The 26,161-nt window shown below is 46.6% G+C and overlaps 2 protein-coding genes across 4 annotated transcripts in view; both read right to left on the bottom strand.

Moving 5' to 3' along the window:
* TTC12 (tetratricopeptide repeat domain 12) overlaps positions 1 to 26,161 on the bottom strand; it is a 195,327-nt gene that overhangs the window by 85,795 nt on the left and 83,371 nt on the right. For all 3 annotated transcript variants that reach the window (XM_073656991.1, XM_073656990.1, XM_073656992.1), the window contains 4 exons: positions 18,439 to 18,627; positions 8,640 to 8,709; positions 3,742 to 3,830; positions 3,486 to 3,654 (listed from right to left, as the gene is read on the bottom strand). In XM_073656991.1, the coding sequence (XP_073513092.1) occupies positions 3,486 to 3,654; positions 3,742 to 3,830; positions 8,640 to 8,709; positions 18,439 to 18,627 (517 nt within the window). The remainder of the gene's footprint in view (positions 1 to 3,485; positions 3,655 to 3,741; positions 3,831 to 8,639; positions 8,710 to 18,438; positions 18,628 to 26,161) is intronic.
* LOC141172887 (uncharacterized) lies at positions 18,924 to 20,105 on the bottom strand (the record flags this gene model as incomplete). Its single annotated transcript, XM_073657510.1, has 1 exon — positions 18,924 to 20,105. A coding segment is annotated over one exon (1,182 nt), but the record flags the coding sequence as incomplete, so codon positions are not given.

The following is a 26,161-nucleotide window of genomic DNA, read 5'->3' as shown; positions in this document are numbered from 1 at the left end:
TGCACCATGGACAGGAGATTGGCTTGCATGCACAACAGCGGAAGTAGCAATGGTGCCACTCGCAGACACTGTTCCTGGACCCTGGGGTTCGGCCCACAAAGTCGGGTGCTTTGCTGCCATGTGCCAGATCATGCTGGTGGTGGTCAGGCTTGTCGTTTTGCCACCCCTGCTGATGCTGGCATGGCAAGTGGTGCAAATGGACTTTTTGGTGTTGTCGGCAGAGTCTTTAAAAAACAACCAGACTCGGGAAGACCTAACAGTTGTACTGGCAACTTCCTACGTGTTGGTGTTACGGGGAACGGTTGCCTGCCTTCTGTCTGAGGCCACCACACTGCTTCTTCCTGCCTGTTGGGGTGCTCTGCCTCCCTCCCCCTGTGTGCTGCTGTCCTTGCTCTGCATGTTCTCCTGCCAGGTTGGGTCAGTTACTATATCATCCACCACCTCGTCTTCCACTTCTGCACCCTGGTCCCCTGACTTTCTGGCAATTGTGTCTCATCATCATCCACCTCTTGTGACACTTTCCCACCGTCGCCTTCGTGTGACTGGCTGCTCAAATATTTTGGCATTGCTACACGCGATCTCCTCTTGCCCCACTTCAAGTGTACCGGGCGAGAGGCCCGAATCTATAAATGGAAAAGTGAACAGCTCTTCAGAGTGTCCAAGTGTGGGCTCAGTTGTCTCTGGGCACTCGGCATGGTGGGAGGAAGGAGGATCAGGGTGAGGAATATGCGGTCCAGACTCACGGCTACTGAGACTTGACCGGTGGAAGACAGGTTGGTGGTGACTAAGTGACTGGAAGCATTATCCGCTATCCAACCAACAACCTTTTGACACTGCTCTGGGTTCAATAGTGGTGTGCTGCGGTCCCCTAGAAATTGGGACAGGAAGGTCAGGCGAGAAGATGTGGGTGTTTGTTGTGGCACAATTACGGCTTGCCCACAGCCCTGTCCTCAGCCTCTGCATGCACCATTACCATCACGTCCATTTCCCCGTCCCTTGCCACATGCCTTGACCATTTTAAATGGAGGACAGTATCTTCCACGCTCACTACAAATGACTGAGTTTGGAGCGAACTTATATGTGATCCGTGTGATGGTGAAAACAGAGTTTTAAATACCTGGCCTGTAGGTAAGTAGTTTGAATAGCAAACTGCGGTGAATTGCTTCACTGACACACTAAAGGAAATTTTTAAAGGAGGCCAGAAATGGCAGTATTTTCTGACAACGTATATGTGATCCGTGTGACAGAGAAAACAGAGTTTTAAATACCTGGCCTGTAGGTAAGTAGTTTGAATAGCAAACTGCGGTGAATTGCTTCACTGACACAGTAAAGGAAATTTTTAATGGAGGCCAGAAATGGCAGTATTTTCTGACAACGTATATGTGATCCGTGTGACGGAGAAAACAGAGTTTTGAATAGCTGGATTTCTAGCACTGGGCCTTTGTATAGAAATATCTAACAGCAGCAGAAGGCAGAATTGGAATGGAGCCTCTTGTGCTATATGCACTGCAGTCTGCTATATACACTGCCTGCCTGATATCTCTGCAGATGGATTAGTTAGTCATCAGAAGGACTGTTTGTTAAGATGGATATGTGTAATGTACGGTTTTTCTCCCTACACTACCTAATACACAATAAAATCTCTCCCTAGCTCAGCAGCAGCTCTCCCTACACTGTTTGATTCCGAAGTGACTGTGACGAGCATGGCGGCGCCAGGTCTGATATAGACCTGATGACGCTGTGCGGCCAGCCAATCACTGTAATGCCCACAACCAACATGGCTACAGCATTCCAGTGCATGGCAGGCAATCCCTGCATGTTCATTGGCTCTCTAAAGAGCGCCAAACATGCAGGGAGGGGACCCGAATTTCCGCCCGAGCAACCCGGAAATACTCGGCAAGCGCTAAACATCTCGAGCAGTGAGATGCTTGGGTGAGCACCGAGCATGATCGCTCATCACTAGTAACAACCCATCCAATCCACAAAGGCAAAGAAATCAAACCATAGATGGCCATAACTTAATTTATGTGTAATAATGAGAAATGACACCACAAATGTGGTTTGAATGAGATGTGGATTATCATTCATCTGAACTAACAGCCGCTTCATGTTCCAAAAAAAAAGGAATTTGGTGCACGGCTATGGGTACAAAGATTATGGGTACAATATTTGTTGTTGAAAGTGTTAATACAGCCGTGATGCCTTCCAGCAATTCTATACACAGGTAAGTGATCATAAACGTGAGGACTGTTTCCTTCTGCAGGAAGCACGAGTCTGATGTGATTCTCAGCATTTTATATTTTCTTTTGTGTCAGTTTTATAGCATTTGACAATAACCATACATGCTGTTCCTTGTTCACACCCAGCAGGAGCTTTTCTTTATCAATTTTATAACTGCCTCTGTTGGAATCATGAATAAAAAGTCATTGTGGTTTGATCTTATTCTTATTCCCTTTGTTATAAAATATATAAATCGCAGCCCTATGAAGAGTCAATTACAGCATATCTCGGCAGGATGCATCTTGGAGACATAGTGTGGGCACCGGGCTATTTACAGGCGCAGGTTGAGGTCATCATTATACTGGGGGTCTATACCTCTGTGAATAACCACCATGAATATGATACAAGTCTAGTCTTCTGGTCTTACAGTGCAGAAATCAGAACATGTATTTTTTCATATTAAAAAGGATATCAACATTTGGGACAATTTTTTTGTTGGATTTCGATGGACTTTGGATCAGGTCTACAAGATTTTTGGTGTTTTTGAAGGTCTGATACACTTTTTTACATCTATATCCCTTGATACTTAATGAGGTCTTTAAGGACTCTGCATGCAAATAGATTTCAGCTCAGAATGGCTTAATCCCTTCTTACCTTGTGATCTACATATACATCACACATTGGGTGCTAGTGTCCTGAGCCCAGCACCAAACCTGGAAGATGTCCTATGTGCTATACATCCACAGTCTGCCTTTAACAGTTTAACCCCTTACATGCCATGTCAATCTCTCTTTAATGCACAGCTGGTACAAGACAGAGGTCTGTAGGCCGACAACTACCTAAATACTCAGGCAGCAACCTGCCACCTATGCCTGTTTATAAACCCTGGGAGTGTTATGTCACAGGTTCGTATCAGGTCACCATAGCAAGACATTGTGCTAAAAAACAGAGAGAACTTGTAGGAGGAAGAAGACGATGCACCTGGTGCCGGATCCAGGGAAGGTGATTAACAACAGATAATTATTTTTTTAATGCTTTTTTTTACAACATACTTCTGAAGATCAGAATTGGTTATAATAGTACCATTGATTGACCTGTAAAGCTAAAGTAGGAATAGGTTTTAGCTCTTTTCAACCACGTATTCAATTTTCTTGGGAACACATTTTCTTCTTAGTCATCCTTCAGATTTTCACTTGGCAATTACTCCTTTCCTTGTCCTCTTTAGTCACTGTATTTTAGCAAAATCATAAAAAACGTGAACATACCTAGACGGCGTCAGGTGTTTCAAGAGCAAAGATCTTCCTTCTTCTGTTGTGGAATACACATTAAGAAGGGTCAAAGTCTTTTTGCGTATCTCAGGGATTGGTGAGGTCAACATGGCAAAGATCTGGTTGCTCACATCAGGGCGGCCGATCAATAAACGCTGGTTCTCTTCTGATAAAAATAATAACAGTCATTTAAAATACAATGAGAATACAAGAAAAATAAGAAAAATATCAAATTCCTAATGTGGTCACTTACCATTTTCACGACAGACTACGTCCCATAAGGACAGTACCGAGAGATATAAATCGGCTTCTATTGCATCCACTTGTGTAGAGCCCAAGCTCCTGAAATACAAATATAATTATCAAAGAATGTTCTTCTACAAAGATTTCCATACATTTACTAACCATATATTGCTTTGAAGTCCACAATATGTCAACTGACTTAGGGCCATAAATGAAAGTATAAAAGTTCACTTTGAGCATACTGTAGATCTTAACCTACCCACAGTGGACAAACAGTCCTGAACAATAACATTTGTTATTCACCCGTCCTGGCTCCAGTGCTGGGCATTGCTTCCTTCTCCTAGAGCCGACTTTCTCTGTGCTAATCTATAACCCATGGCGCCTTCCTGTGATAAACACCTCTGACATCTTCAACAATGGCCTTTTATGGCCGGCTCAGACAGCTGTTTGCTGCTTGGGTATTTTGGAATTATAGCACCTTGCACATTCGTGTGCTATTGCAGGAGTTGCCCTTACCTTCAACCAGTCTCTGCTTCACCAGGTGGCAAGTGACTTCCCTATAAATCCATTCTGGTTACCAGCTACACGTTACAAATCTGTCTCTCTTCACACCTACAATTTTGTTGCAACAAGGTACCTGATAACCAACTCATCTCTGCTAATACTCATGATGTTCATATACATCTCTGTTATTCCTGTGATTAACTGCATCCCTTCTGGAAGACACCAGAATGCATACGCATCTCCTTTATTCCTATGATTAACTGCATTCCTGCTAGAAGACACCAAGCTGCATATACATCTCTGCTATTCCTGTGATTAAATTAACCCTTGCTAGATGATACCAGATTGCATACAAATCTCAGCTGTTCCTATCCGCAACAGCATCTCTGTAAGCAAGTGACCAGATTGCCTATACATCTATTGTTGCCAGGTGTAACTGCACGTGTGGCTCTGGTTCATCTGTTGCTTCCTGTTCTGTTTGTCTGTCTGCCATCCTGCATACTCCGCTGCTCTGGTCCTTGCTGAACTACATGTCCGGAAAGCGCCGCTCCGCAGCACCATCGCCTCTGGACTGTGCTGCTTACATGGACCTATAGCTTAGAGAATTGACCTCATCATGTGAGGTCCTACTACCGATGTTCTCTCATTAGTGATCACTCCACATTTCATATTCCGGTTTGTTAGTCCTCTATTCCACCTTCCCCATTTAACATCTCTACACTTTGCTTTCTTGTCTCAAATTGGACTACAGAAGCCACGTGTTGTCAAAAGGCTGCCTCTTGCATCTTTAGCATAAGCACTTTTATAAATCCCACTGTTCTTCACCTTCCTTTTCGTTGCAACACTTCCAAACTCTGCAGACTCTACTGGTTTGGAAGGAAAACAGTAGGCACACTGTTTAGATTCCAGCAATGAGAAGGTGAAGAAGAGTGGTATAGAGCAAAGTTTTGATGAAGAAAAAGCCATAGACAGCCTTTTGGGGTTTTATAGATCTGCCAAATATGGATCGAGGAATAAAGGACTAATCTGCTCGAACTGTCGATGAGGAACGGTGAGAGAATATCTGTGGTCTTTGTTTTTTAGACCGTTTATCCACAGTGAGGAGGTTAAATTCTATGCTGATATATTGATTTTTCAGTCGTAGCTCCGAGACCATTTACATATTGTCACTCTGTAGAGTTGTACTATTGTAGCTGTTATGCTGCATTTTTAAACATTACCTTTATACAGTATATGGCTTTAACATTAACCATGGGATCCAGCTCCACCAGGACATGAAAAACGTAAAATTATTTTGGTTTCCACTCATCCTTTCCTTTTTATCCCAGTAAAGTTCTTATTACATCTGTCAGTGGCTGCAGACTCAAAAAGGCTAGCTTGGACAGACTTGGCGCAAGCCACTCCATCTGGCAGATTACAGAGGAACCCCGGCTTTCACTCTTTAATGCCTTTTACAGGGATTTGGTTTTACAATAGGGTCACTGTATTGCATCCACTGAAGAGCTGCTGTCCGGAGGAACAAACCATAGACAAGAGAATGGTCTGGTAGCCGGGTCAGAACCAGGAGATTGGTGTAAGAGACAAAATCGTTAAGAAAGAGAAGAAAGTCAAAAAACGAGCTGAGGACAAAATCAGGACTGTCCACTGGCAATATAGCAAAGAACACAAGTTCACAGAAGCAAGGCAGATTATAACTGGCAGTGGACAGCAGGATTTCAGGAACTTAAATAGCTTTCAGCCCCACCCAGATGACTTAGCAGACAGCAAACACTGATAGAAGTTAACTCTATATCTTTCAGCCTGGACTGGACGAAACTACAAGTCCCAGAAGACATACAGCTAGAACTGTCACCTGCAACAAGAGCGCGCCGCCGCCCGTTGACAGAAGCGAAGACAAGAAGAGCAGGCGCCGATACAGGTGTCAAAATACAGATATAGAAAACTTCAGAAACAAATGGGTTATTCTGTGCTGCCATAGAAGAAAGGATGAAAGATATCAATCCAATTGCAGGTGGTTTTATTAGTCAACGCTTTTCAAAGTATACAACTTCTTCATCAGGACAAACCACAAAGACAGGACAAACCATAAAGATATCTTTGTGGTTTGTCCTGAAGAAGAAGTGTGTAACTTCGAAACGCGTTGATGTATCCTCTATCGCTGTTCCCCAGATAAGACCCTATTGGCTTTTTGCCTCCTCTCCAGTTTCTCTCCCTTGGAAAACACAGATGTAGCAAACATCACCTTTAACCACTAAGTGGTGCCTTCACTATTTGCATAGCCTGGCTACTCTCATACATAGTGAATGAGTACAGTGGTGGCCAAAAGTATTGGCACCCCTGCAATTCTGTCAGATAATACTCAGTTTCTTCCTGAAAATGATTGCAATCACAAATTCTTTGGTATTATTATCTTCATTTAATTTGTCTTCAATGAAAAAACACAATAAGAATTGTCCTAAAGCCAAATTGGATACAATTCAACACCAAACCTAAAAAAGGGGGTGGACAAAAGTATTGGCACTGTTTGAAAAATCATGTTATGCTTCTCTAATTCGTGTAATTAACAGTACCTGTAACTTACCTGTGGCACCTAACAGGTGTTGGCAATAACTAAATCACACTTGCAGCCAGTTAACATGGATTAAAGTTGACTCAACCTCTGTCCTGTGTCCTTGTGTGTACCACATTGAGCATGGAGAAAAGAAAGAAGACCAAAGAACTGTCTGAGGACTTGAGAAACCAAATTGTGAGGAAGCATGAGCAATCTCAAGGCTACAAGTCCATCTCCAAAGACCTGAATGTTCCTGTGTCTTCCATGCGCAGTGTCATCAAGAAGTTTAAAGCCCATGGCACTGTGGCTAACCTCCCTAGATGTGGACGGAAAAGAAAAATTGACGAGAGATTTCAACGCAAGATTGTGCGGATGGTGGATAAAGAACCTCGACTAACATCCAAACAAGTTCAAGCTGCCCTGCAGTCCGAGGGTACAACAGTGTCAACCCGTACTATCCGTCGGCGTCTGAATGAAAAGGGACTGTATGGTAGGATACCCAGGAAGACCCCACTTCTTACCCCGAGACATAAAAAAGCCAGGCTGGAGTTTGCCAAAACTTACCTGAGAAAGCCTAAAACGTTTTGGAAGAATGTTCTCTGTTTAAATGAGACAAAAGTAGAGCTTTTTGGCAAAAAGCATCAACATAGAGTGTACAGGAAAAAAAAGAGGCATTCAAAGAAAAGAACATGGTCCCTACAGTCAAACATGTCGGAGGTTCCCTGATGTTTTGGGGTTGCTTTGCTGCCTCTGGCACTGGACTGCTTGACCGTGTGCATGGCATTATGAAGTCTGAAGACTACCAACAAATTTTGCAGCATAATGTAGGACCCAGTGTGAGAAAGCTCCCTCAGAGATCATGGGTCTTCCAGCAGGACAATGACCCAAAACACACTTCCAAAAGCACTATAAAATGGTTTGAGAGAAAGCACTGGAGACTTCTAAGGTGGCCAGCTATGAGTCCAGACCTGAATCCCATAGAACACCTGTGGAAAGATCTCAAAATGGCAGTTTGGAGAAGGCACCCTTTAAATATCAGGGACCTGGAGCAGTTTGCCAAAGAAGAATGGTCTACAATTCCAGCAGAGCATTGTAAGAAACTCATTGATGGTTACCGGAAGCGGTTGTTCGCAGTTATTTTGGCTAAATGTTGTGCAACCAAGTATTAGGCTGAGGGTGCCAATACTTTTGTCTGGCACATTTTTGGAGTTTTGTGTGAAATGATCAATGATTTGATTTTTGCTTCATTCTCTTTTGTGTTTTTTCCTTGCAAGCAAATTAAATGAAGATAATAATACCAAAGAATTTGTGATTGCAATCATTTTCAGGAAGAAACTGAGTATTATCTGACAGAATTGCAGGGGTGCCAATACTTTTGGCCACCACTGTATCTATTGGCGAGCCTCGCTTGCTAGTTTAGCGATTCCTACATCTGTACATTCATTTCCACACTCTCCTACTTTTCATCAATCACAAATATCACTTACTGCTCCTCCATTCTGATTGGAGCTCAGTCCCCAATTCACGAGGCCCCATAACCCCTGGTACACCTGGTAATAAGGCTAGGCTCACATCTGCACTGGAGCCTCCTATTAGGAACTGACCACACTATTATTTTTCGACAAATTGAGGGATACTATGACGGAAACCCAACAATCCCTATTATATTCAGTAAGGTCCATTGGTCACTATTGGTGGCTGCCGTAGGACGGATATGGCACTGCGGTTATTTCGATTATTTCTAGAACGGAACATAGAAATAAAAATACTAGCGTAGATGTGAATGGCAACTTCACTCATGGCTACAACTTACCAAATGAAAGACCATTAATGAATCTTTCTGTAATTCTTACCTTTGTATTACACAGTTGTCTCCTATAATTTTGAATCCATTATTTGTTCTAAATAATGTTTGCGCTGTACCTAGCATTAACAAACAGAAAAAAATATCAACCTCTGCAATCACAGAACAAAGTAAGCACAGACATTATCATGGCTTAATAGATTTTGTTTACACCTCTGGTTAATGTCAAAGACTATGTACACCTTCATAGAGAATTGTATTGTTTATTGCAGCTTTCTAAATAGTTTTTATTAAAAGTTTTCTACTATTTTGCTGCTGCAGAGTGTCAGTCTTTTATCAAGCTCGGTGCTTCTGTAAGAATGTTACAAATGCGTCAGAAATTCTGCTCAGTGAAGATGGCTCTTTCTGTTCTCCACCTCCCTCCTCTCAGTGTTAGAGATAGCAGTAGAAATGGGAAGAGGAGTTGTAAATAAATTTCAAGAGTGGAAAGGGGAGAAAGTATCTACAGTCTCTGGGTGGGCAGAGAATAAAGGCTATGCATAAGGAGGAATGCTCATGGATAAGGGTAAAAGCTGTGCAAATACGTGAGCTAATGAAGACAACAACATCCTGGATACAGACAGACCTCACACCCAGCCCATATTACTGGGAGAGACACTCCCACAAGAGAAAAATCTGAAACTTGGATCAGGCTGCAAAACTGCATTTCAAATGAATGAAGGAGTGAAGATTAGGGATGAGCGGACCAGAGGAAGTTCAGCTTCTGGCACCCAACCTGAACTTTATTCCAACTTTTAAGTTCAGGTTTGCTCATCTCTAGTGTAGATTACAAATGGAAACTTCGAGCAATTTTGCTAACTAAAGGTAATCACTAACATTTGTAAAATTCATTTTTTCTGTCAAAGGCGTCCATAGCCTTTAAAAGGGTTATCCAGTTGAAAAAAATGTCATATTATATACAGTACATACCAAAAGTTTGGACACACCTTCTCATTGAAAGATTTTTCTGTATTTTCATGACTAGGAAAATTGTACATTCACATTGAAGGCATCAAAACTATGAATTAACACATGTGGAATTATATACTTAACAAAAAAGTGTGAAACAACTGAAAATATGTCTTATATTCTAGGTTCTTCAAAGTAGCCACCTTTTGCTTTTATGACTGCTTTGCACACTCTTGGCATTCTCTTGAAGAACTTCAAGAGGTAGTCACCAGAAATGGTCTTCCAACAATCTTGAAGGAGTTCCCAGAGATGCTTAACACTTGTTGGCCCTTTTGCCTTCACTCTGGGGTCCAGCTCACCCCAAACCATCTCGATTGGGTTCAGGTCTGGTGACTGTGGAGCCCAGGTCATCTGGCGTAGCACCCCATCACTCTCCTTCTTGGTCAAATAGCCCTTACACAGCCTGGAGGTGTGTTTGGGATCATTGTCCTGTTGAAAAATAAATGATGGTCCAACTAAACGCAAACCGGATGGAATAGTATGCCGCTGCAAGATGCTGTGGTAACCATGCTGGTTCAGTATGCCTTCAATTTTGAATAAATCCCCAACAGTGTCACCAGCAAAGCACCCCCACACCATCACACCTCCTCCTCCATGTATCACGGTGGGAACCAGGCATGTAGAGTCCATCCGTTCACCTTTGCTGCGTCGCACAAAGACACGGTGGTTGGAACCAAAGATCTCAAATTTGGACTCATCAGACCAAAGCACAGATTTCCACTGGTCTAATGTCCATTCATTGTATTCTTTAGCCCAAACAAATCTCTTCTGCTTGTTGCCTGTCTTTAGCAGTGGTTTCCTAGCAGCTATTTTGCCTTGAAGGCCTGCTGCACAAAGTCTCCTCTTAACAGTTGTTGAAGGTGTAATGCAGGTCCCGGGATGCAACGCACAGAGACACAAGGTGAAAACAGTAAGAGTTGAATATAAACAGTTTATATATATATATTTACAGGTACGCTGAACAAGGGATTGCAACAAGAGTAATAAACAGTAATTTGATGTATTAGCAAAATGCGAAGTCTCTCAAGGTAATGTGGTGCCCTAGATCATGGGAGACACCACGTGAGTTCCTTAACTGTGCATATGGCTTTAGCGGGGGTCACCGGTTATTCCCGCTAGGCTGTGAGTCTTTTTCCGGATAAATTCAATTAGGTCACGTTGAGCTTCTTTAGCCCCAACCGTTCCCCTCCCAACCTGAGTACCTAAACCCAATTGTCCCCGGTACCGTGAGTGAACAGTAGAAGTGACGGCCCTGTTCACGTATGCAGCTCCTCTGCTTTCGCAGGCGTGACTTTCCTGGGGTAGCTGTCTCTTAAGTCCTCTCTGCTTGGCCGTTAGAGGCAGTCTCTCAAGCCTTGGGTAGGGGGGTCCAAACCTCGTCTGTCGGCGGGCGACGTCAGGTTCCGCGAACTCACTCAGCACCGCAAGCAGGTTCCGAGTCTCCTCAGCAGGCACAGCACTCGGGTCACATCTGTGAGGGATCCGGAGCTCTTCTACTGGTGCCCGGCTGTGGCACCTCACAGGCCTCTGGCTTAGGCCTGTCACGCGGGGCTTCTCAGCACGCAGGGAACACGTCTGCTCCTTTCTGCTGCTTGGCGCCAAAGACCCCTCAGGTTTGGCGCGCTGGCCTCTTATCTCCCGGAACTCCTTCCTGGAAGTCACCTGATCGGGTCCAGCGTCTAAATCTGCTCTCCCTTCAACTTCCCTTGCATATCTTGGTTCCGCTTGACTGTGTCTGGCCAGCAGATGGCAGCCTCTCTCCATCTTTGAAACATCATGCAGGAATTCCCTTACAAGCTCTCTCACCTTTGCTACATTCCTCCCTCCTTTTTGCTCGCCAGTCCTCAGGCGAGTGGACTTCTCGCAGAATTGATGCCTCTTTTCAGGCAGTGCAAGTTCAGACAGAAGTTGGGCACACTCCTGCGTTTTCTGTTGGATTTGAGACCAGATAAACTCTTCTTGAGCATACCGGTTAGGAGGAATTCCGGCATTAGCCCGCTCAGTTCTGCGGGGCTCCTCTTGCGGAGGTGACTCCGGGAGATCCGATGAATCAACTACTGGGGATTGCAAGTCATTTCTCGACTCATTCTGGGTTCCACTCGGGGTTGGCCTCAACGGTTCTGATGGGCCCAACTGCATTGTGGCCCATCCTTCTTCATCCCCCAAGGTTCCTGCATGTGGCACTTCAGCATGTGTCACTTCAGCCAATACGTTTGAAGGCCCAACTTCGTTACAGACTTCTGCTTCAGAGGAGCAAGGTCGCAGCATATTGTGGTGCAACCCCTGGGTGTCGCGGCGTCATCCCCTTCGAGCCTAACCTCGTAGACGGGGTTATCTGGGTGAACCTTCTTCACCACCCGATATGGTATCGTCTCCCAACGATGGTCCAGATTACTCCCAAATCGTTTGGCCCTTACCAGTACTCGGTCTCCTGGCTGAAGTGACCCGCCTGCGATCAGGGGACGATCTGCATGCTCTACTTCCTGAAACTTCTGAGCAACCAGTCTTCTCACTGTATGGAGCCGACGCTGGTGTTCTCGAATCCATGTACTTGGGCTACTGCCCGGGCCGGAGTCTTCTGAGTCTAGCTCCTGTTCAGTAATTTCTCACCCACTTCTTCCAAACAGTAACATGTAAGGGGTGTAGCCGGTAGTCGCATGAACTCGATTATTATACACCCACCCCAGCTCGGACACAAATTCGGGCCACTTCATCTTTTTGTCCGCTTCCAGCGTTCGCAACATTTGCAACAGGGTTTGGTTGAAGCGCTCGCATGCGCCGTTCCCTTGAGGGTGGTAGGGCGTTGTTCGGGATCGGTCGATCCCATAGATGCGGTATAGCTCATCCATCACTCGTCCTTGGAAGCAGGCCCCCTGATCAGAATGTATTCGCTTCGGGCACCCATAAATCGGGATGAAATCCTGGCAGATGGCCTTAGCTGTGGCTTCTGCTGTCTGGTCTTTAGTAGGCGTCACTACTGCGAACTTGGTGAAGTGATCAGTCATGACTAAACAGTGTCCATAACCATTGTATGAAGTTCCTATCATCAGGTAGTCAATCATCAAGACTTCCAAGGGGGCAGAAGTTTGGATGGTCTGAATGGGAGCTCTTTGCTCCGGGGGCTTGTTCAACTCACACTGACGACATGTTCGGCAGACCCCCTCGACTTCTTGCCGCAGTTGATGCCAATACACCAGCTGTTGCAACCACAGAAAGGTCTTTTCTACACCGAAGTGAGCACCTCTTCTATGAGCTTCTTGGGCTAGCTGCGTTACTAGCGCTCCTGGAATTACCACCTGCCAGGTAACATCAAACTCTCGAGGCAGCTGGAATCTTTGGCATAGCAAGCCGTCCTTCAGGAAGAGTCTCTCCCACTGGCCTAGGATTTGTAGGGTAGTTGGAAGTGAAGCGGCTCTGGCTTCCTGGTCGGGTCTTTGCCTAAGGGCGACCCATTCTCTCAGCTTTGCTAACTCTGGGTCGGATTGCTGTAGATGTATCCATTTGTCTCTTGAACGGCCCAGAATTTGAGTGGGCCTCGGCTCCTCTCTGGTCTCCTGGGCGTCGACCACAGCAGCGGCGAACTGGCTGAAATCCGGGATCTCGTCGCCTTCGAGCTCCTCATCTCTGTCCCTCTTCGGCCCCGCCTGAGTGACCCGGGACAGGGCATCTGCATGAGTGTTCAGGGCCTTGGACCGATAGGCGATTTTATATTGGTATTTGGACATCCTTGCGACCCACCGCTGTTCTAACGCGCCCAGTTTGGCGTTCTCCAAGTGGGCCAAAGGGTTGCTATCTGTCCGCACTTGCACTTCTGACCCTGACAGGTACTCAGCAAATTTCTCGGTCATGGCCCACACCAGTGCCAGTAGCTCCAGCTTAAACGAACTGTAGTTGTCCGGATTCTTCTCCGTGTCTCGGAGTGATCTGCTGGCATACGCGATCACTCGCTCTTTTCCTCCTTGTACTTGAGCTAGCACTGCTCCCAGTCCATGCAAGCTTCCATCAGTGTACAACATAAAAGGCTGCGAAAAGTCAGCGTAGGCCAGAATTGGGGCATCCGTTAGCGCCATTTTCAATGCTCGGAATGCCTCTTCTTGGCGTGGGCCCCACTGAATGGGCTGCCGCTTGGCTCCCCCAGCCGTTCCTCTCAGCAATTCATTGAGCGGGATCGCAATCTTAGCGAAGTCTTTAATGAATTTGCGGTAGTATCCAGCAAGCCCCAGGAACGCCCTCAGTTCCCTTAGATGGGCGGGCATGGGCCACTTCTGCACGGCAGCTACTTTCTCCGCAGTGGGGTGCACTCCTGCACTGGACACAGTGTGCCCCAGATATTCAATTTCTCGTTTGAAGAGACGACACTTACAAGGCTTAATTTTCAGGCCGTGTCTTTGAAGCCGTTCTAACACTTGTTCCAATCGGCGGAGATGATCTTCAAACGTAGCAGAATAGATAATTATATCGTCCAGATATATTAAAGAGGCTTCAAAGTTGAGGTCCCCCAAGCATCTCTCCATCAGCCGTTGGAAGGTTCCTGGCGCATTTGTTAGCCCGAACGACATCCGATTGAACTCAAACAGGCCCATAGGGAGGACAAAAGCTGTCTTCGGACGATCCTTCTCAGCTACTGGGACCTGCCAATAGCCACTGGCCAGGTCGAGGGAAGAGAAGAATTTGGCGCTCCCTAGTGCAGATAGAGACTCTTCAATTCGGGGGAGTGGATAGGAGTCCCTTACTGTACAGGCATTCAGCTTTCGATAGTCTACGCAGATTCTCAGGGTACCATCCTTCTTCCGGACCAGCAAGATCGGAGCCGCCCAAGGACTCTGACTTTCACGGATCACACCGTTCCGCAACATGTGGGCCAACAGCTCTTTCACCTCCTGGTACATTTGAGGCGGGATCTGCCGATGTCTCTCTCTGATGGGAGCAGTATTTCCGGTGGGTATTTCGTGCTGAATGTCCCGAGTGCACCTGAAATCATCTTCATGCTGTGCAAACACTCCCTGATATCTCTGTAGAAGTTGTTTGATCTGCCTTACTTGTCCAGCAGAAAACTCAGTCAGATTAGCCTCCATTTCCTCCAAGAGGTGGCGCCCAGCCAACGGTTCTCTTCCATTCTCTTGGCTATTGAGGGACACCTCCAGGGTCCATGGCTTTCCTTCCACAGGTGCCAGCCCTATAGCGTCAGCTCTAGTAAGGGCTTCTGGCATTATACACACTCGCGCCACCTCTTGTCGGGGCAACAACTGTAAACTTGTGCCACTTAAATTGATGCAACGCACGGGTACTCGACCGTGCCGCACGGTGGCCAGGGTCCGAGCAACCAGGAGTCCAGAGGGTGCTTCCTCTCCCTCTATTGGTTCAATTTGAATGTCCACGCCCTCTAAGGACACATGTGCCAGCACCGGTAGAGTGACTACAGTCTGTCCCACTGGCAGTGTCATTGTGGCTTCAGGTGGTATCGATACCTTACCAAGGTACTGAGAGGTAGCGGGCAATTTTTGAATCTGACTGACCCGCACGAGATGCTGGAATACTCTCATGTTAGCTGGATCTCGAGTGCCATGGGTCCAGTTGTTTTTGTTACAGCCCTCAGCCAGGAACTGTCCGAACTCTTTCAGCACATTCATGCCCAGAGTTACAATGGGCCCATCGCCTCCGGGCCCTGTGGTCAGTACGATCCCTTTCCGACCGAGGTCCTTTCCACATGCCCGAACGGACATCCATACTACTCCCGCTACTGGGATAGGTAGTTGATTAGCCACCACCAGTTTGACAGTGGGTTCCCGGCAGGAACGAGCGACTTCAGGAAAGTGACTTTGGAAATACGTCTCAGACATAGTGGTCACTTGAGACCCGGAGTCCATTAAACAGCGGATCCGCTGCCCATTGAATTCAGCCCAGATAATGGGCCTCTCGGAGACAATGTCTTCAGAGCTCCCTCTTCCACTCTCTGAAGCTCGAGACCCCACGGTATGCTCCACAACCGTGGGGCATTTTAGTTTAACGGCTGTCCCCTCCTCCTCGTTTCTCGGTTGGGACAGTCTTTGGAGATATGCCCCCTACCTCCGCAGGTCCAGCACTCTGGTCCTCGTTCTACCGATAGGTCGGGTACATGCCATGCTGGGGCCGGGTAGGAACGTCTTTCTCGCTCTGGTCTCGGTCCGCGTTGGGCAGTATGGTCCGTCGGCAATGGGGCAGTAGGGGTCTTTCTAATAGCATTCAACTCACCCCGAATGTCTCGAATTTCCTGACGTATTTCCCGTACCCAATCAGGCTCTTTGTTGGTGAATTCAGGGGCAATTGCCTCATGACTTCTAACTGTGGCTTTGAGAACAGGAACTTCTCTCTCCAGGACTCTAGCTTCAACCCCTACCTCCAGGAAGCCCAGATCAGGGCTCAATCGCAGCCACTCCTTCAGGATCTGCCTCAGGGAAGGGTCTTTCAAGCCAGCAATCAGTTGGTCACGCAACACCTCATCCAACACCTCATCCAATGGTCGCAGTCCTCGGTTCCCATCTCGAGTTTTCTTGGTGATATGGGCCGTCACTTCCTGTAATGCATTAACATACTGATTTACTGTCTCATTTTCCCCGTGGACCCGCTGAAACAACCGTAAGCGCAAGTGTCTCAAATCTGTAGTGTCACCGTGCATATCCTCTAGAATTTTTATCACTTTGTCCACGGTGTCACGGTCCCCAGGTAGGTGGTACATCACAGTCTGCCGGGCCTCTCCATCAAGGGTTAGGAGGGCCAGCTCCGTCTGGGCTAGGGGATCGAGGGGATACATATGTAGCATACTTCTCAGTCTTTCTACCCAGTCCCACAGTGACATACCATCCCCCGTAAACTTGGGTAGGTGGCTGAGCATAGCCCCCAAAGGTATATGGCTCCGGCCGGACCCAGTCAAAGGCTGCTCCGCCATCTCTGCGTCTGAATGTTGTATCCTGCCAACTACGCCAAATGTAATGCAGGTGGCGGGATGCAACGCACAGAGACACAAGGCGAGAACAGTAAGATTTGAATATAAACAGTTTATATATATATATTTAACAGGTACTCTGAACAAGGGATTGCAACAAGGGTAATAAACAGTAATTTGAAGTATTAGCAAAATGCGAAGTCTCTCAAGGTAATGTGGTGCCCTAGATCATGGGAGACACCACGTGAGTTCCTTAACTGTGCATATGGCTCTAGCGGGGGTCACTGGTTATTCCCGCTAGGCTGTGAGTCTTTTTCCGGATAAATTCAATTAGGTCACGTTGAGCTTCTTTAGCTCCAACCGTTCCCCTCCCAACCTGAGTACCTAAACCCAATTGTCCCCGGTACCGTGTTTGAACAGTAGAAGTGACGGCCCTGTTCACGTATGCAGCTCCTCTGCTTTCGCTGGCGTGACTTTCCTGGGGCAGCTGTCTCTCAAGTCCTCTCTGCTTGGCCGTTAGAGGCAGTCTCTCAAGCCTTGGGTAGGGGGGTCCAGACCTCGTCTGTCGGCGGGCGACGTCGGGTTCCACGAACTCACTCAGCACCGCACGCAGGTTCCGAGTCTCCTCAGCAGGCACAGCACTAGGGTCACATCTGTGAGGGATCCGGAGCTCTTCTACTGGTGCCCGGCTGTGGCACCTCACAGGCCTCTGGCTTAGGCCTGTCACGCGGGGCTTCTCAGCACACAGGGAACACGTCTGCTCCTTTCTGCTGCTTGGCGCCAAAGACCCCTCAGGTTTGGCGCGCTGGCCTCTTATCTCCCGGAACTCCTTCCTGGAAGTCACCTGATCGGGTCAAGCGTCTAAATCTGCTCTCCCTTCAACTTCACTTGCATATCTTGGCTCTGCTTGACTGTGTCTGGCCAGCAGATGGCAGCCTCTCTCCATCTTTGAAACATAATGTAGGAATTCCCTTACAAGCTCTCTCGCCTTTGCTACAAAGGTATGTGTCTGCTGCTAGAACTCTGTGTGGCATTGACCTGGTCTCTAATCTGAGCTGCTGTTAACCTGCGATTTCTGAGTCTGGTGACTTGGATAAACTTATCCTCAGAAGCAGAGGTGACTCTTGGTTTTCCTTTCCTGGGGCGGTCCTCATGTGAGCCAGTTTCTTTGTAGCACTTGATGGTTTTTGCAACTGCACTTGGGGACACTTTCAAAGTTTTCCCAATTTTTTGGACTGACTGACCTTCATTTATTAAAGTAATGATGGCCACTCGTTTTTCTTTCCTTAGCTGCTTTTTTCTTGCCATAACACAAATTCTAACAGTCTATTCAGTAGGACTATCAGCTGTGTATTCACCTGACTTCTGCACAACAGAACTGATGGTCCCAACCCCATTTATAAGGCAAGAAATCCCACTTGTTAAACCTGACAGGGCACACCTGTGAAGTGAAACCCATTTCCGGTGACTACCTCTTGAAGCTCATGAAGAGAATGCCAAGAGTGTGCAAAGCAGTCATCAAAGCAAAAGGTGGCTACTTTGAAGAACGTAGAAAATAAGACATATTTTTAGTTGTTTCACACTTTTTTGTTAAGTATATAAATCCACATGTGTTAATTCATAGTTTTGATGACTTCAGTGTGAATGTACAATTGTCATAGTCATGAAAATACAGAAAAATCTTTAAACGAGAAGGTGTGTCCAAACTTTTGGTCTGTACTGTACAAAGATCTCTACCTAAGCTAAAAATATAAAAATTACTTATATTCATTTTTTTGCAAAAGTGCCCACTCTTTTACTATCAATAATAATATTTTTTATCTCTATAGAGCCAACATATTCTGCTGACAGGTGGTAAATGATGCCTCGTGATAGGACTATCCAAAGCATAGGAAGACACAGTATTGTGGAAACTCACAATCCTTTACAGCTTGGACAAGAAGCTGTATCCCTCCGGAGTAATAGAGCGGATTCTGCTCTACTCTGGATAGTTTTGTAAGCAGCTGTGTAATAGATACTGCGTCTTCTACCCCAGCTTCTAGATCCTGCAAGGCCTTCCGCTCCTGAATGTCTTTCTTCTCCTGTAAATCCACTTGACTCAAGTAGCCTGAGAGATAAGAGAAAACAGACTTTACATATTTGATATAAGTAACACATATAGACTTACAAACACTGGTTAAGTCCTAGTTATTATAGATGTGATTCATTTAAAGCACAGTTGTGCCAAAGACAATAAAGCAATGAGTAACCATGTTGGCTTTTTTGAATACTTGACACCCGGCTGCTCCGCTGGGGTGGAGTTATTATGGCTGCAGAGCTAGAAGCCACTTCAATACTGAAAAAAACCCAAGCCAATACACAAAAGTAGGAGCAAATATGAAAAGAGATATCTCTTCCAATCTTCTACAACCTCTTTTGTAAAAGTACACAGGTTAGGGTCAATGGTAGGGTTAACACACAGGTTAGGGTGAATGGTGGGGTCAGCACACAGGTTAGGGTCAATGGTAGGGTCAGCACAAAGGTTATGGCCAATCGTAGGGTCAGCACACAGGTTATGGCAAACCGTAGGGTCAGCACACAGGTTAGAGTCAATGGTAGGGTCAGCACACAGGTTATGGCCAATCGTAGGGTCGGCACACAGGTGAGGGTCAATAGTAGTGTCTGCACACATGTGAGGGTCAATGGTAGGGTCAGCACACAGATTAGGGTCAGTGGTATGGTCAGCACACAGGTTAGGGTCAATTGTAGGGTCAGCACACAGGTGAGGGTCAATGGTAGGGTCAGCACACAGGTTAAGGTCAGTGGTAGGGTCAGCACACAGGTTAGGCTCAATTGCAGGGTCAGCACACAGGTTAGGGTCAAAGGTAGGGTCAGCACACAGGTTGGGGTCAATGGTAGGGTTAGCACACAGGTTAGGGTCAATGGTAGGGTCAGCACACAGGTTAGGGTCAATGGTAGGGTTAGCACACAGGTTAGGGTCAATGGTATGGTCAGCACACAGGTTAGGGTCAATGATAGGGTCAGCACACAGGTTAGGGTCAATGGTAGGGTTAGCACACAGGTTATGGTCAAAGGTAAGGTCAGCACACAGGTTAGGGTCAATGGTATGATTAGCACACAGGTTAGGGTCAATGGTAGGGTAAGCACACAGGTTAGGATCAATGGTAGGGTTAGCACACAGGTTAGGGTCAATGGTAGGGTTAGCACACAGGTTAGGGTCAATGGTAGGGTTAGCACACAGGTTAGGGTCAATGGTAGGGTAAGCACACAGGTTAGGGTCAATGGTAGGGTTAGCACACAGGTTAGGGTCAAAGGTAGGGTCAGCACACAGGTTAGGGTCAGTAGTAGGGTCAGCACACAGGTTAGGCTCAATTGTAGGGTCAGCACACAGGTTAGGGTCAAAAGTAGGGTCAGCACACAGGTTAGGGTCAATGGTAGGGTTAGCACAAAGGTTAGGGTCAATGGTAGGGTCAGCACACAGGTGAGGGTCAATGGTAGGGTCAGAACACAGGTTAAGGTCAGTGGTAGGGTCAGCACACAGGTTAGGCTCAATTGCAGGGTCAGCACACAGGTTAGGGTCAAAGGTAGGGTCAGCACACAGGTTGGGGTCAATGGTAGGGTTAGCACACAGGTTAGGGTCAATGGTAGGGTCAGCACACAGGTTAGGGTCAATGGTAGGGTTAGCACACAGGTTAGGGTCAATGGTATGGTCAGCACACAGTTTAGGGTCAATGATAGGGTCAGCACACAGGTTAGGGTCAATGGTAGGGTTAGCACACAGGTTAGGGTCAAAGGTAAGGTCAGCACACAGGTTAGGGTCAATGGTATGATTAGCACACAGGTTAGGGTCAATGGTAGGGTAAGCACACAGGTTAGGATCAATGGTAGGGTTAGCACACAGGTTAGGGTCAATGGTAGGGTTAGCACACAGGTTAGGGTCAATGGTAGGGTTAGCACACAGGTTAGGGTCAATGGTAGGGTAAGCACACAGGTTAGGGTCAATGGTAGGGTTAGCACACAGGTTAGGGTCAAAGGTAGGGTCAGCACACAGGTTAGGGTCAATGGTAGGGTTAGCACACAGGTTAAGGTCAATGGTAGGGTCTGGTACAATCACATTGCACAATCTCATCTTCTCTGGTCATATTGTGACCTTATTGGCTGGACATTTCCCACAGAACAGATAGGCTCAATAGGCTGAGTCTGAGTTAAAACAAAAAAAAGAATAGTAGAAAAAATAGATATAAAGGAATACTACTAACGGCAAGAAGGCTACAGCCAATACATCAGGAAATCGGGGAATATATCCAGCTTCAACCGTTCTTTCCTTTTCATAGCTGTGAAATTGACCTTATTTCTTCCTCCTCGAGATATCCAATGACCAAGTGTGTAGTGACTATCAGAGAGTGGTGGACGGGATGCAACGGCCGCAGGGTGAGATATTTATGTACTAGAAGAGAAACCTCTCAGGCTTATCTTAAAAAAACACAACGTCAAACTGAATTAAGGTCTTCAGTAGTCTTCATTCACTGCGTGTTAAACGGGATAAACCTTGCAAGAGAGGGATATTTTTATGCAGCCAGCTATAAATACAGCTAGATTATTCATCCAGAAGTAGTGACCTGGCATTTACAGAAATTACAGATGCATGGACTGCGTGCGCTTAGAATCTTCCTACCTGTAAAAATTGGAAAATAATCATAATCCAGCATATTCATGCACTCTTGACTTGGCCCTGCTAACATGTTCAGGAATGAGCTGGTGAGTCTACAGGCAGTTGGTTATCTCTAGTGTTGAGCGAGCACTAAAATGCTCGGGTGCTCAAAGCTCGGCCCCAGCTCGCCGTGATACTCGGGTGCTCGACCCGAGCAACAAGCCCAATGTTAGTCTATGGGAGACCCGAGCATTTTTGCGGCGGCACCCCCAGCAGTCTGTAGAAAGCCTAAAAAGTGCCCAAATGACAGTGACAGTGCTCAAATGACATGGGGACAGCATGGGGATCGCCCCAGGAAGCATTTCTGACCCCCAGGTCACTGTTGTCAACAACGTGTTCAGAGGTATTAAGCCACATTTACAGGCTCATAATAAAACGTTCAAAAACGAAAGTGAAACTTTTTTCCTGTGAAAAATGTTAAGGAATTTCTTTTCCAAGGTAAAGACTTGTGTATAAGGTAAAATAAATAACCAAAAACAAAAATACTCCTCCACACCTTGGGCTATGTTCACAAGTAGCATTTTTTATGCGTTTTTGCACTTTTGTATTGCTTTCAACTGTGACAAATGCATTCACCGAGAAATGTTATTTTAACATTTTACAACCTTATCTGGCCATGTGCTGTGTGACACATGCATACAGTGCTGAAAAGACATGGGGACAGCATGGGGAAGACCCCTGGAAGCATCTCTGACTCCCAGGTCACTGCCTAAAAGTGTGCCCATCAGAAGTGATCCTTGCCGCATCAGAAGATGCAGACTTTTAACTATCCCCGTGCAAGTCCTTGTCCCAGGGCAGTGTTCAATTGTACCTCCCCCATTCCTTGCAATGCAAGCGCAAATATGCAGCCAACCACCCACCCACCCCCAGGCTGCAATACCATACTGCTAGCTTGCACTTGAAATGGGGCCTTTTAGTTTTGAGGAGGCCGAAGCTGGCCACTACCTCATGGCTGCTTCGGCAGCGAGTATCCATACTCAGTCCCCAGCCGCCCAGCGGCCGGGTGTCTACGCTCGGTCCCCAGCCGCCCCGCGGCCAGGTGTCCATAAACGGTCCTCAGCTGCCCCGATTTCTCCGCAGAACATCCCCACATACTTTTCTTAGCCCGGCCTACTTTAGTGCAGCATTGGACGAGCCCACCAGAGAACCCGACTCTTCTGGTGGGCCCTAGCTTCTCCATCAGGGGAGTTGAGAGTGCCAAGGTGAGGAGCATGATGATGATGATAGAAGTTAGCATCTGCTTTGTTTTCTTGGAATGCAAGCGTAAGTGTGCAACCTGCCACCCACCCACCCCCAGGCTGCAATACCATGCTGCTAGCTTGCTTGCACTTGAAATTGGGCCTTTTAGGCATGTGGAGGCAGACGCCGGCCACCATGTCATGGCTGCGTCGGTGGCCCATTTATCCATACTCAAGACGGTTTTAATGCCCCTTGGAAGAGACGTGGAGGTCACAGTAGCTTAACAAGACGGTTTTAATGCCCCTTACAAGAGCCATACAGTACAGCATCTTAAAAACATTATTCCCATTATTGTGGAGTGGGTCTCCCATAGTATTTGCTTATGCCTTCCAAGCAAAAGCTTCCAAAAATTAGGATGGAGCAACTTGCAATGCCCCTTACAAGAGCCATGCAGTACAGCATATTACAAACATAAGTCCCATTATTGGGGAGTGGGTCTCACATAGAATTTGCTTATGCCTTCCAAGCAAAAGCTTAAAAAAATTAGGATGGAGCAACTTGCAATGCCTCTTACAAGAGCCATGCAGTACAGCATATTACAAACATTAGTCCCATTATTGGGGAGTGGGTCTCCCATAGTATTTGCTTATGCCTTCCAAGCAAAAGCTTCCAAAAATTAGGAAGGAGCAACTTGCACTGCCCCTTACAAGAGCCATGCAGTACAGCATATTACAAACCTAAGTCCCATTATTGGGGAGTGGGTCTCCCATAGTATTTGCTTATGCCTTCCAAGCAAAAGCTTCCAAAAATTAGGACGGAGCAATTTGCAATGCCCCTTACAAGAGCCATGCAGTACAGCATATTACAAACATAAGTCCCATTATTGGGGAGTGGGTCTCCCATAGTATTTGCTTATGCCTTCCAAGCAAAAGCTTCCAAAAATTAGGACGGAGCAACTTGCAATGCCTCTTACAAGAGCCATGCAGTACAGCATATTACAAACATTAGTCCCATTATTGGGGAGTGGGTCTCCCATAGTATTTGCTTATGCCTTCCAAGCAAAAGTTTCCAAAAATTATGAGGAAATGCAATGCCCGTTCGAAGAGTCGTAGAGGTCCCAGTAGCTTAACAAGACGCTTTTAATGCCCCTCAGAAGAGACGTGGAGGTCAGAGTGGTATAACAAGACGGTTTTAATGCCCCTTACAAGAGACGTGGAGGTCAGAGTGGTATAACAAGATGCTTTTAATGCCCCTCAGAAGAGACGTGGAGGTCAGAGTGGTATAACAAGACTCTTTTAATGCCCTTCACAAGAGACGTGGAGGTCAGAGTGGTATAACAAGATGCTTTTAATGCCCCTCAGAAGAGACATGGAGGTCAGAGTGGTATAACAAGATGCTTTTAATGCCCCTTACAAGAGACGTGGAGGTCAGAGTGGTATAACAAGACACTTTTAATGCCCCTCAGAAGAGACGTGGAGGTCAGAGTGGTATAACAAGACGCTTTTAATGCCCCTTACAAGAGACGTGGAGGTGAGAGTGATATAACAAGACGCTTTTAATGCCCCTCAGAAGACACGTGGAGGTTAGAGTGGTATAACAAGACGCTTTTAATGCCCCTCAGAAGAGACATGGAGGTCAGAGTGGTATAACAAGATGCTTTTAATGCCCCTCAGAAGAGATGTGGAGGTCAGAGTGGTATAACAAGACGCTTTTAATGCCCCTCAGAAGAGACGTGGAGGTCAGAGTGTTATAACAAGACGCTTTTAATGCCCCTTACAAGAGACGTGGAGGTCAGAGTGGTATAACAAGATGGTTTTAATGCCCCTTACAAGAGACGTGGAGATCAGAGTGGTATAACAAGACGCTTTTAATGCCCCTCAGAAGAGACGTGGAGGTCAGAGTGGTATAACAAGATACTTTTAATGCCCCTCAGAAGAGACGTGGAGGTCAGAGTGGTATAACAAGACACTTTTAATGCCCCGCAGAAGAGATGTGGAGGTCAGAGTGGTATAAAAAGACGCTTTTAATGCCCCTCAGAAGAGACGTGGAGGTCAGAGTGGTATAACAAGACGCTTTTAATGCCCCTCAGAAGAGACGCGGAGGTCAGAGTGGTATAACAAGACGCTTTTAATGCCCCTTACAAGAGACGTGGAGGTCAGAGTGGTATAACAAGACGCTTTTAATGCCCCTCAGCACAGATGTGGAGGTCAGAGTGGTATAACAAGACGCTTTTAATGCCCCTTAGAAGAGATGTGGAGGTCAGAGTGGTATAACAAGACGCTTTTAATGCCCCTTACAAGAGACGTGGAGGTCAGAGTGGTATAACAAGACGCTCTTAATGCCCCTTGGAAGAGCCATACAGTACAGCATCTTAAAAATATTATTCCCATTATTGGGGAGTGGGTCTCCCACAGTCTTTGCTTATGCCTTCCAAGCAAAAGCTGACAAAAATCAGGATGGAGGAACTTTCAATAATGGCAACACGGACCACGGTCACCCTGGTGGTATAGTGGTGGTGGAGGCTGAGGATAAGGAGAAGAACATAAAACAGCCGAAATGAGGAAGCGTATACCCATGTGTGGGTGTGAAGCATTGCATGTGAATACACCTCCCGAAATAACACAGTGGATTTGACTTTATGTTACTCTGCTGTCATTTAGTGGTGATGAGAAGTCTGGCCCAATCCAGCCCTTGTTCATTTTGATAAGGGTCAGCTTGTCAGCATTGTCAGTTGACAGGCGAGTGCGCTTATCAGTTATAATTCTCCCAGGGGCACTAAAAACACGCTCTGATAACATACTAGCGGCAGGGCAGGCCAGGACCTCCAAGGCGTACAGAGCGAGTGCATTCCAAGTGTCCAGCTTGGATACCCAATAATTAAAAGGCACAGAGGAATCACGGAGGACGCTGGTACAGTCGGCAGGGTACTCCCTCACCATCTTTTGAAACTTTCCACTGCTTGTGAGAGTACCCCGCACCTCAGGGTCTGTCCGAAGGGAGGGTCTGAGAAAACTGTCCCAGAACGTTGACAGTGTTCCCCTGCCTCTGCTGGATTGGAGTTACGTCTCTCTCGCATGTACGCCTTGGTTGGGCAACAATGAACTGTGACCTCTGCCGCTAGCGTGTTCAGATGGGAATTTTTTTAACAGTTCTGCAGCATTGTCCTTCTGGTACTGCCCTATTTTTGTAGACCTCTCCACCTCAGGAATAGTGTTGAGCCACCACCGTAGTGTTCGCTTCGGTTCGTCGAACACCCGTGTGTTCGCCGAACTGTTCATCGAACTGTTCGTCGAACACCTTCGAACACTGTTAAAACCAATGGCAGGCAAGCAAAAACACATAGAAACACATAGAAAACACCTTCAAAGGTGTCCAAAAGCTGACAAACTGGTCAGAAGACATAACTAACACATGGAAAAGTGACAAGCACATATAGTCATGCGAAAAGAAAAGAGGTGGAGGAGTAAAAGGAGGGGGAGACACAGATATAGGCATGTCATGCCCTTCTAAAATCCAAAAAGTGAGAAGCCGACACGGCCAGTTCGTTCCTGCCGTGCCACCTCCGTGTCGCCGGGTTTGTGCCAGAGCCGCGGTGGACCCTGACGGCCAGCCCCCCTCTCCCAATACTGGTGCCTGTCCGCTGGTGGGTCGAGCCCCCCCGCGGTGTGGGGGGGGGGGGTAACATCTGCAGAAGAAAGACCATCTTCCAGCCAAACTAAGATGTCGACTTCTTTTCGTTGACAATGTGATA

Source organism: Phyllobates terribilis, unplaced genomic scaffold (genome assembly GCF_046119375.1).
Source record: "Phyllobates terribilis strain yellow unplaced genomic scaffold, ASM4611937v1 Scaffold_12__6_contigs__length_324123572, whole genome shotgun sequence".
In the NCBI taxonomy this organism is placed as follows: Eukaryota; Metazoa; Chordata; class Amphibia; order Anura; family Dendrobatidae; genus Phyllobates; species Phyllobates terribilis.
This window is presented reverse-complemented; position numbering and strand designations above follow the sequence as displayed.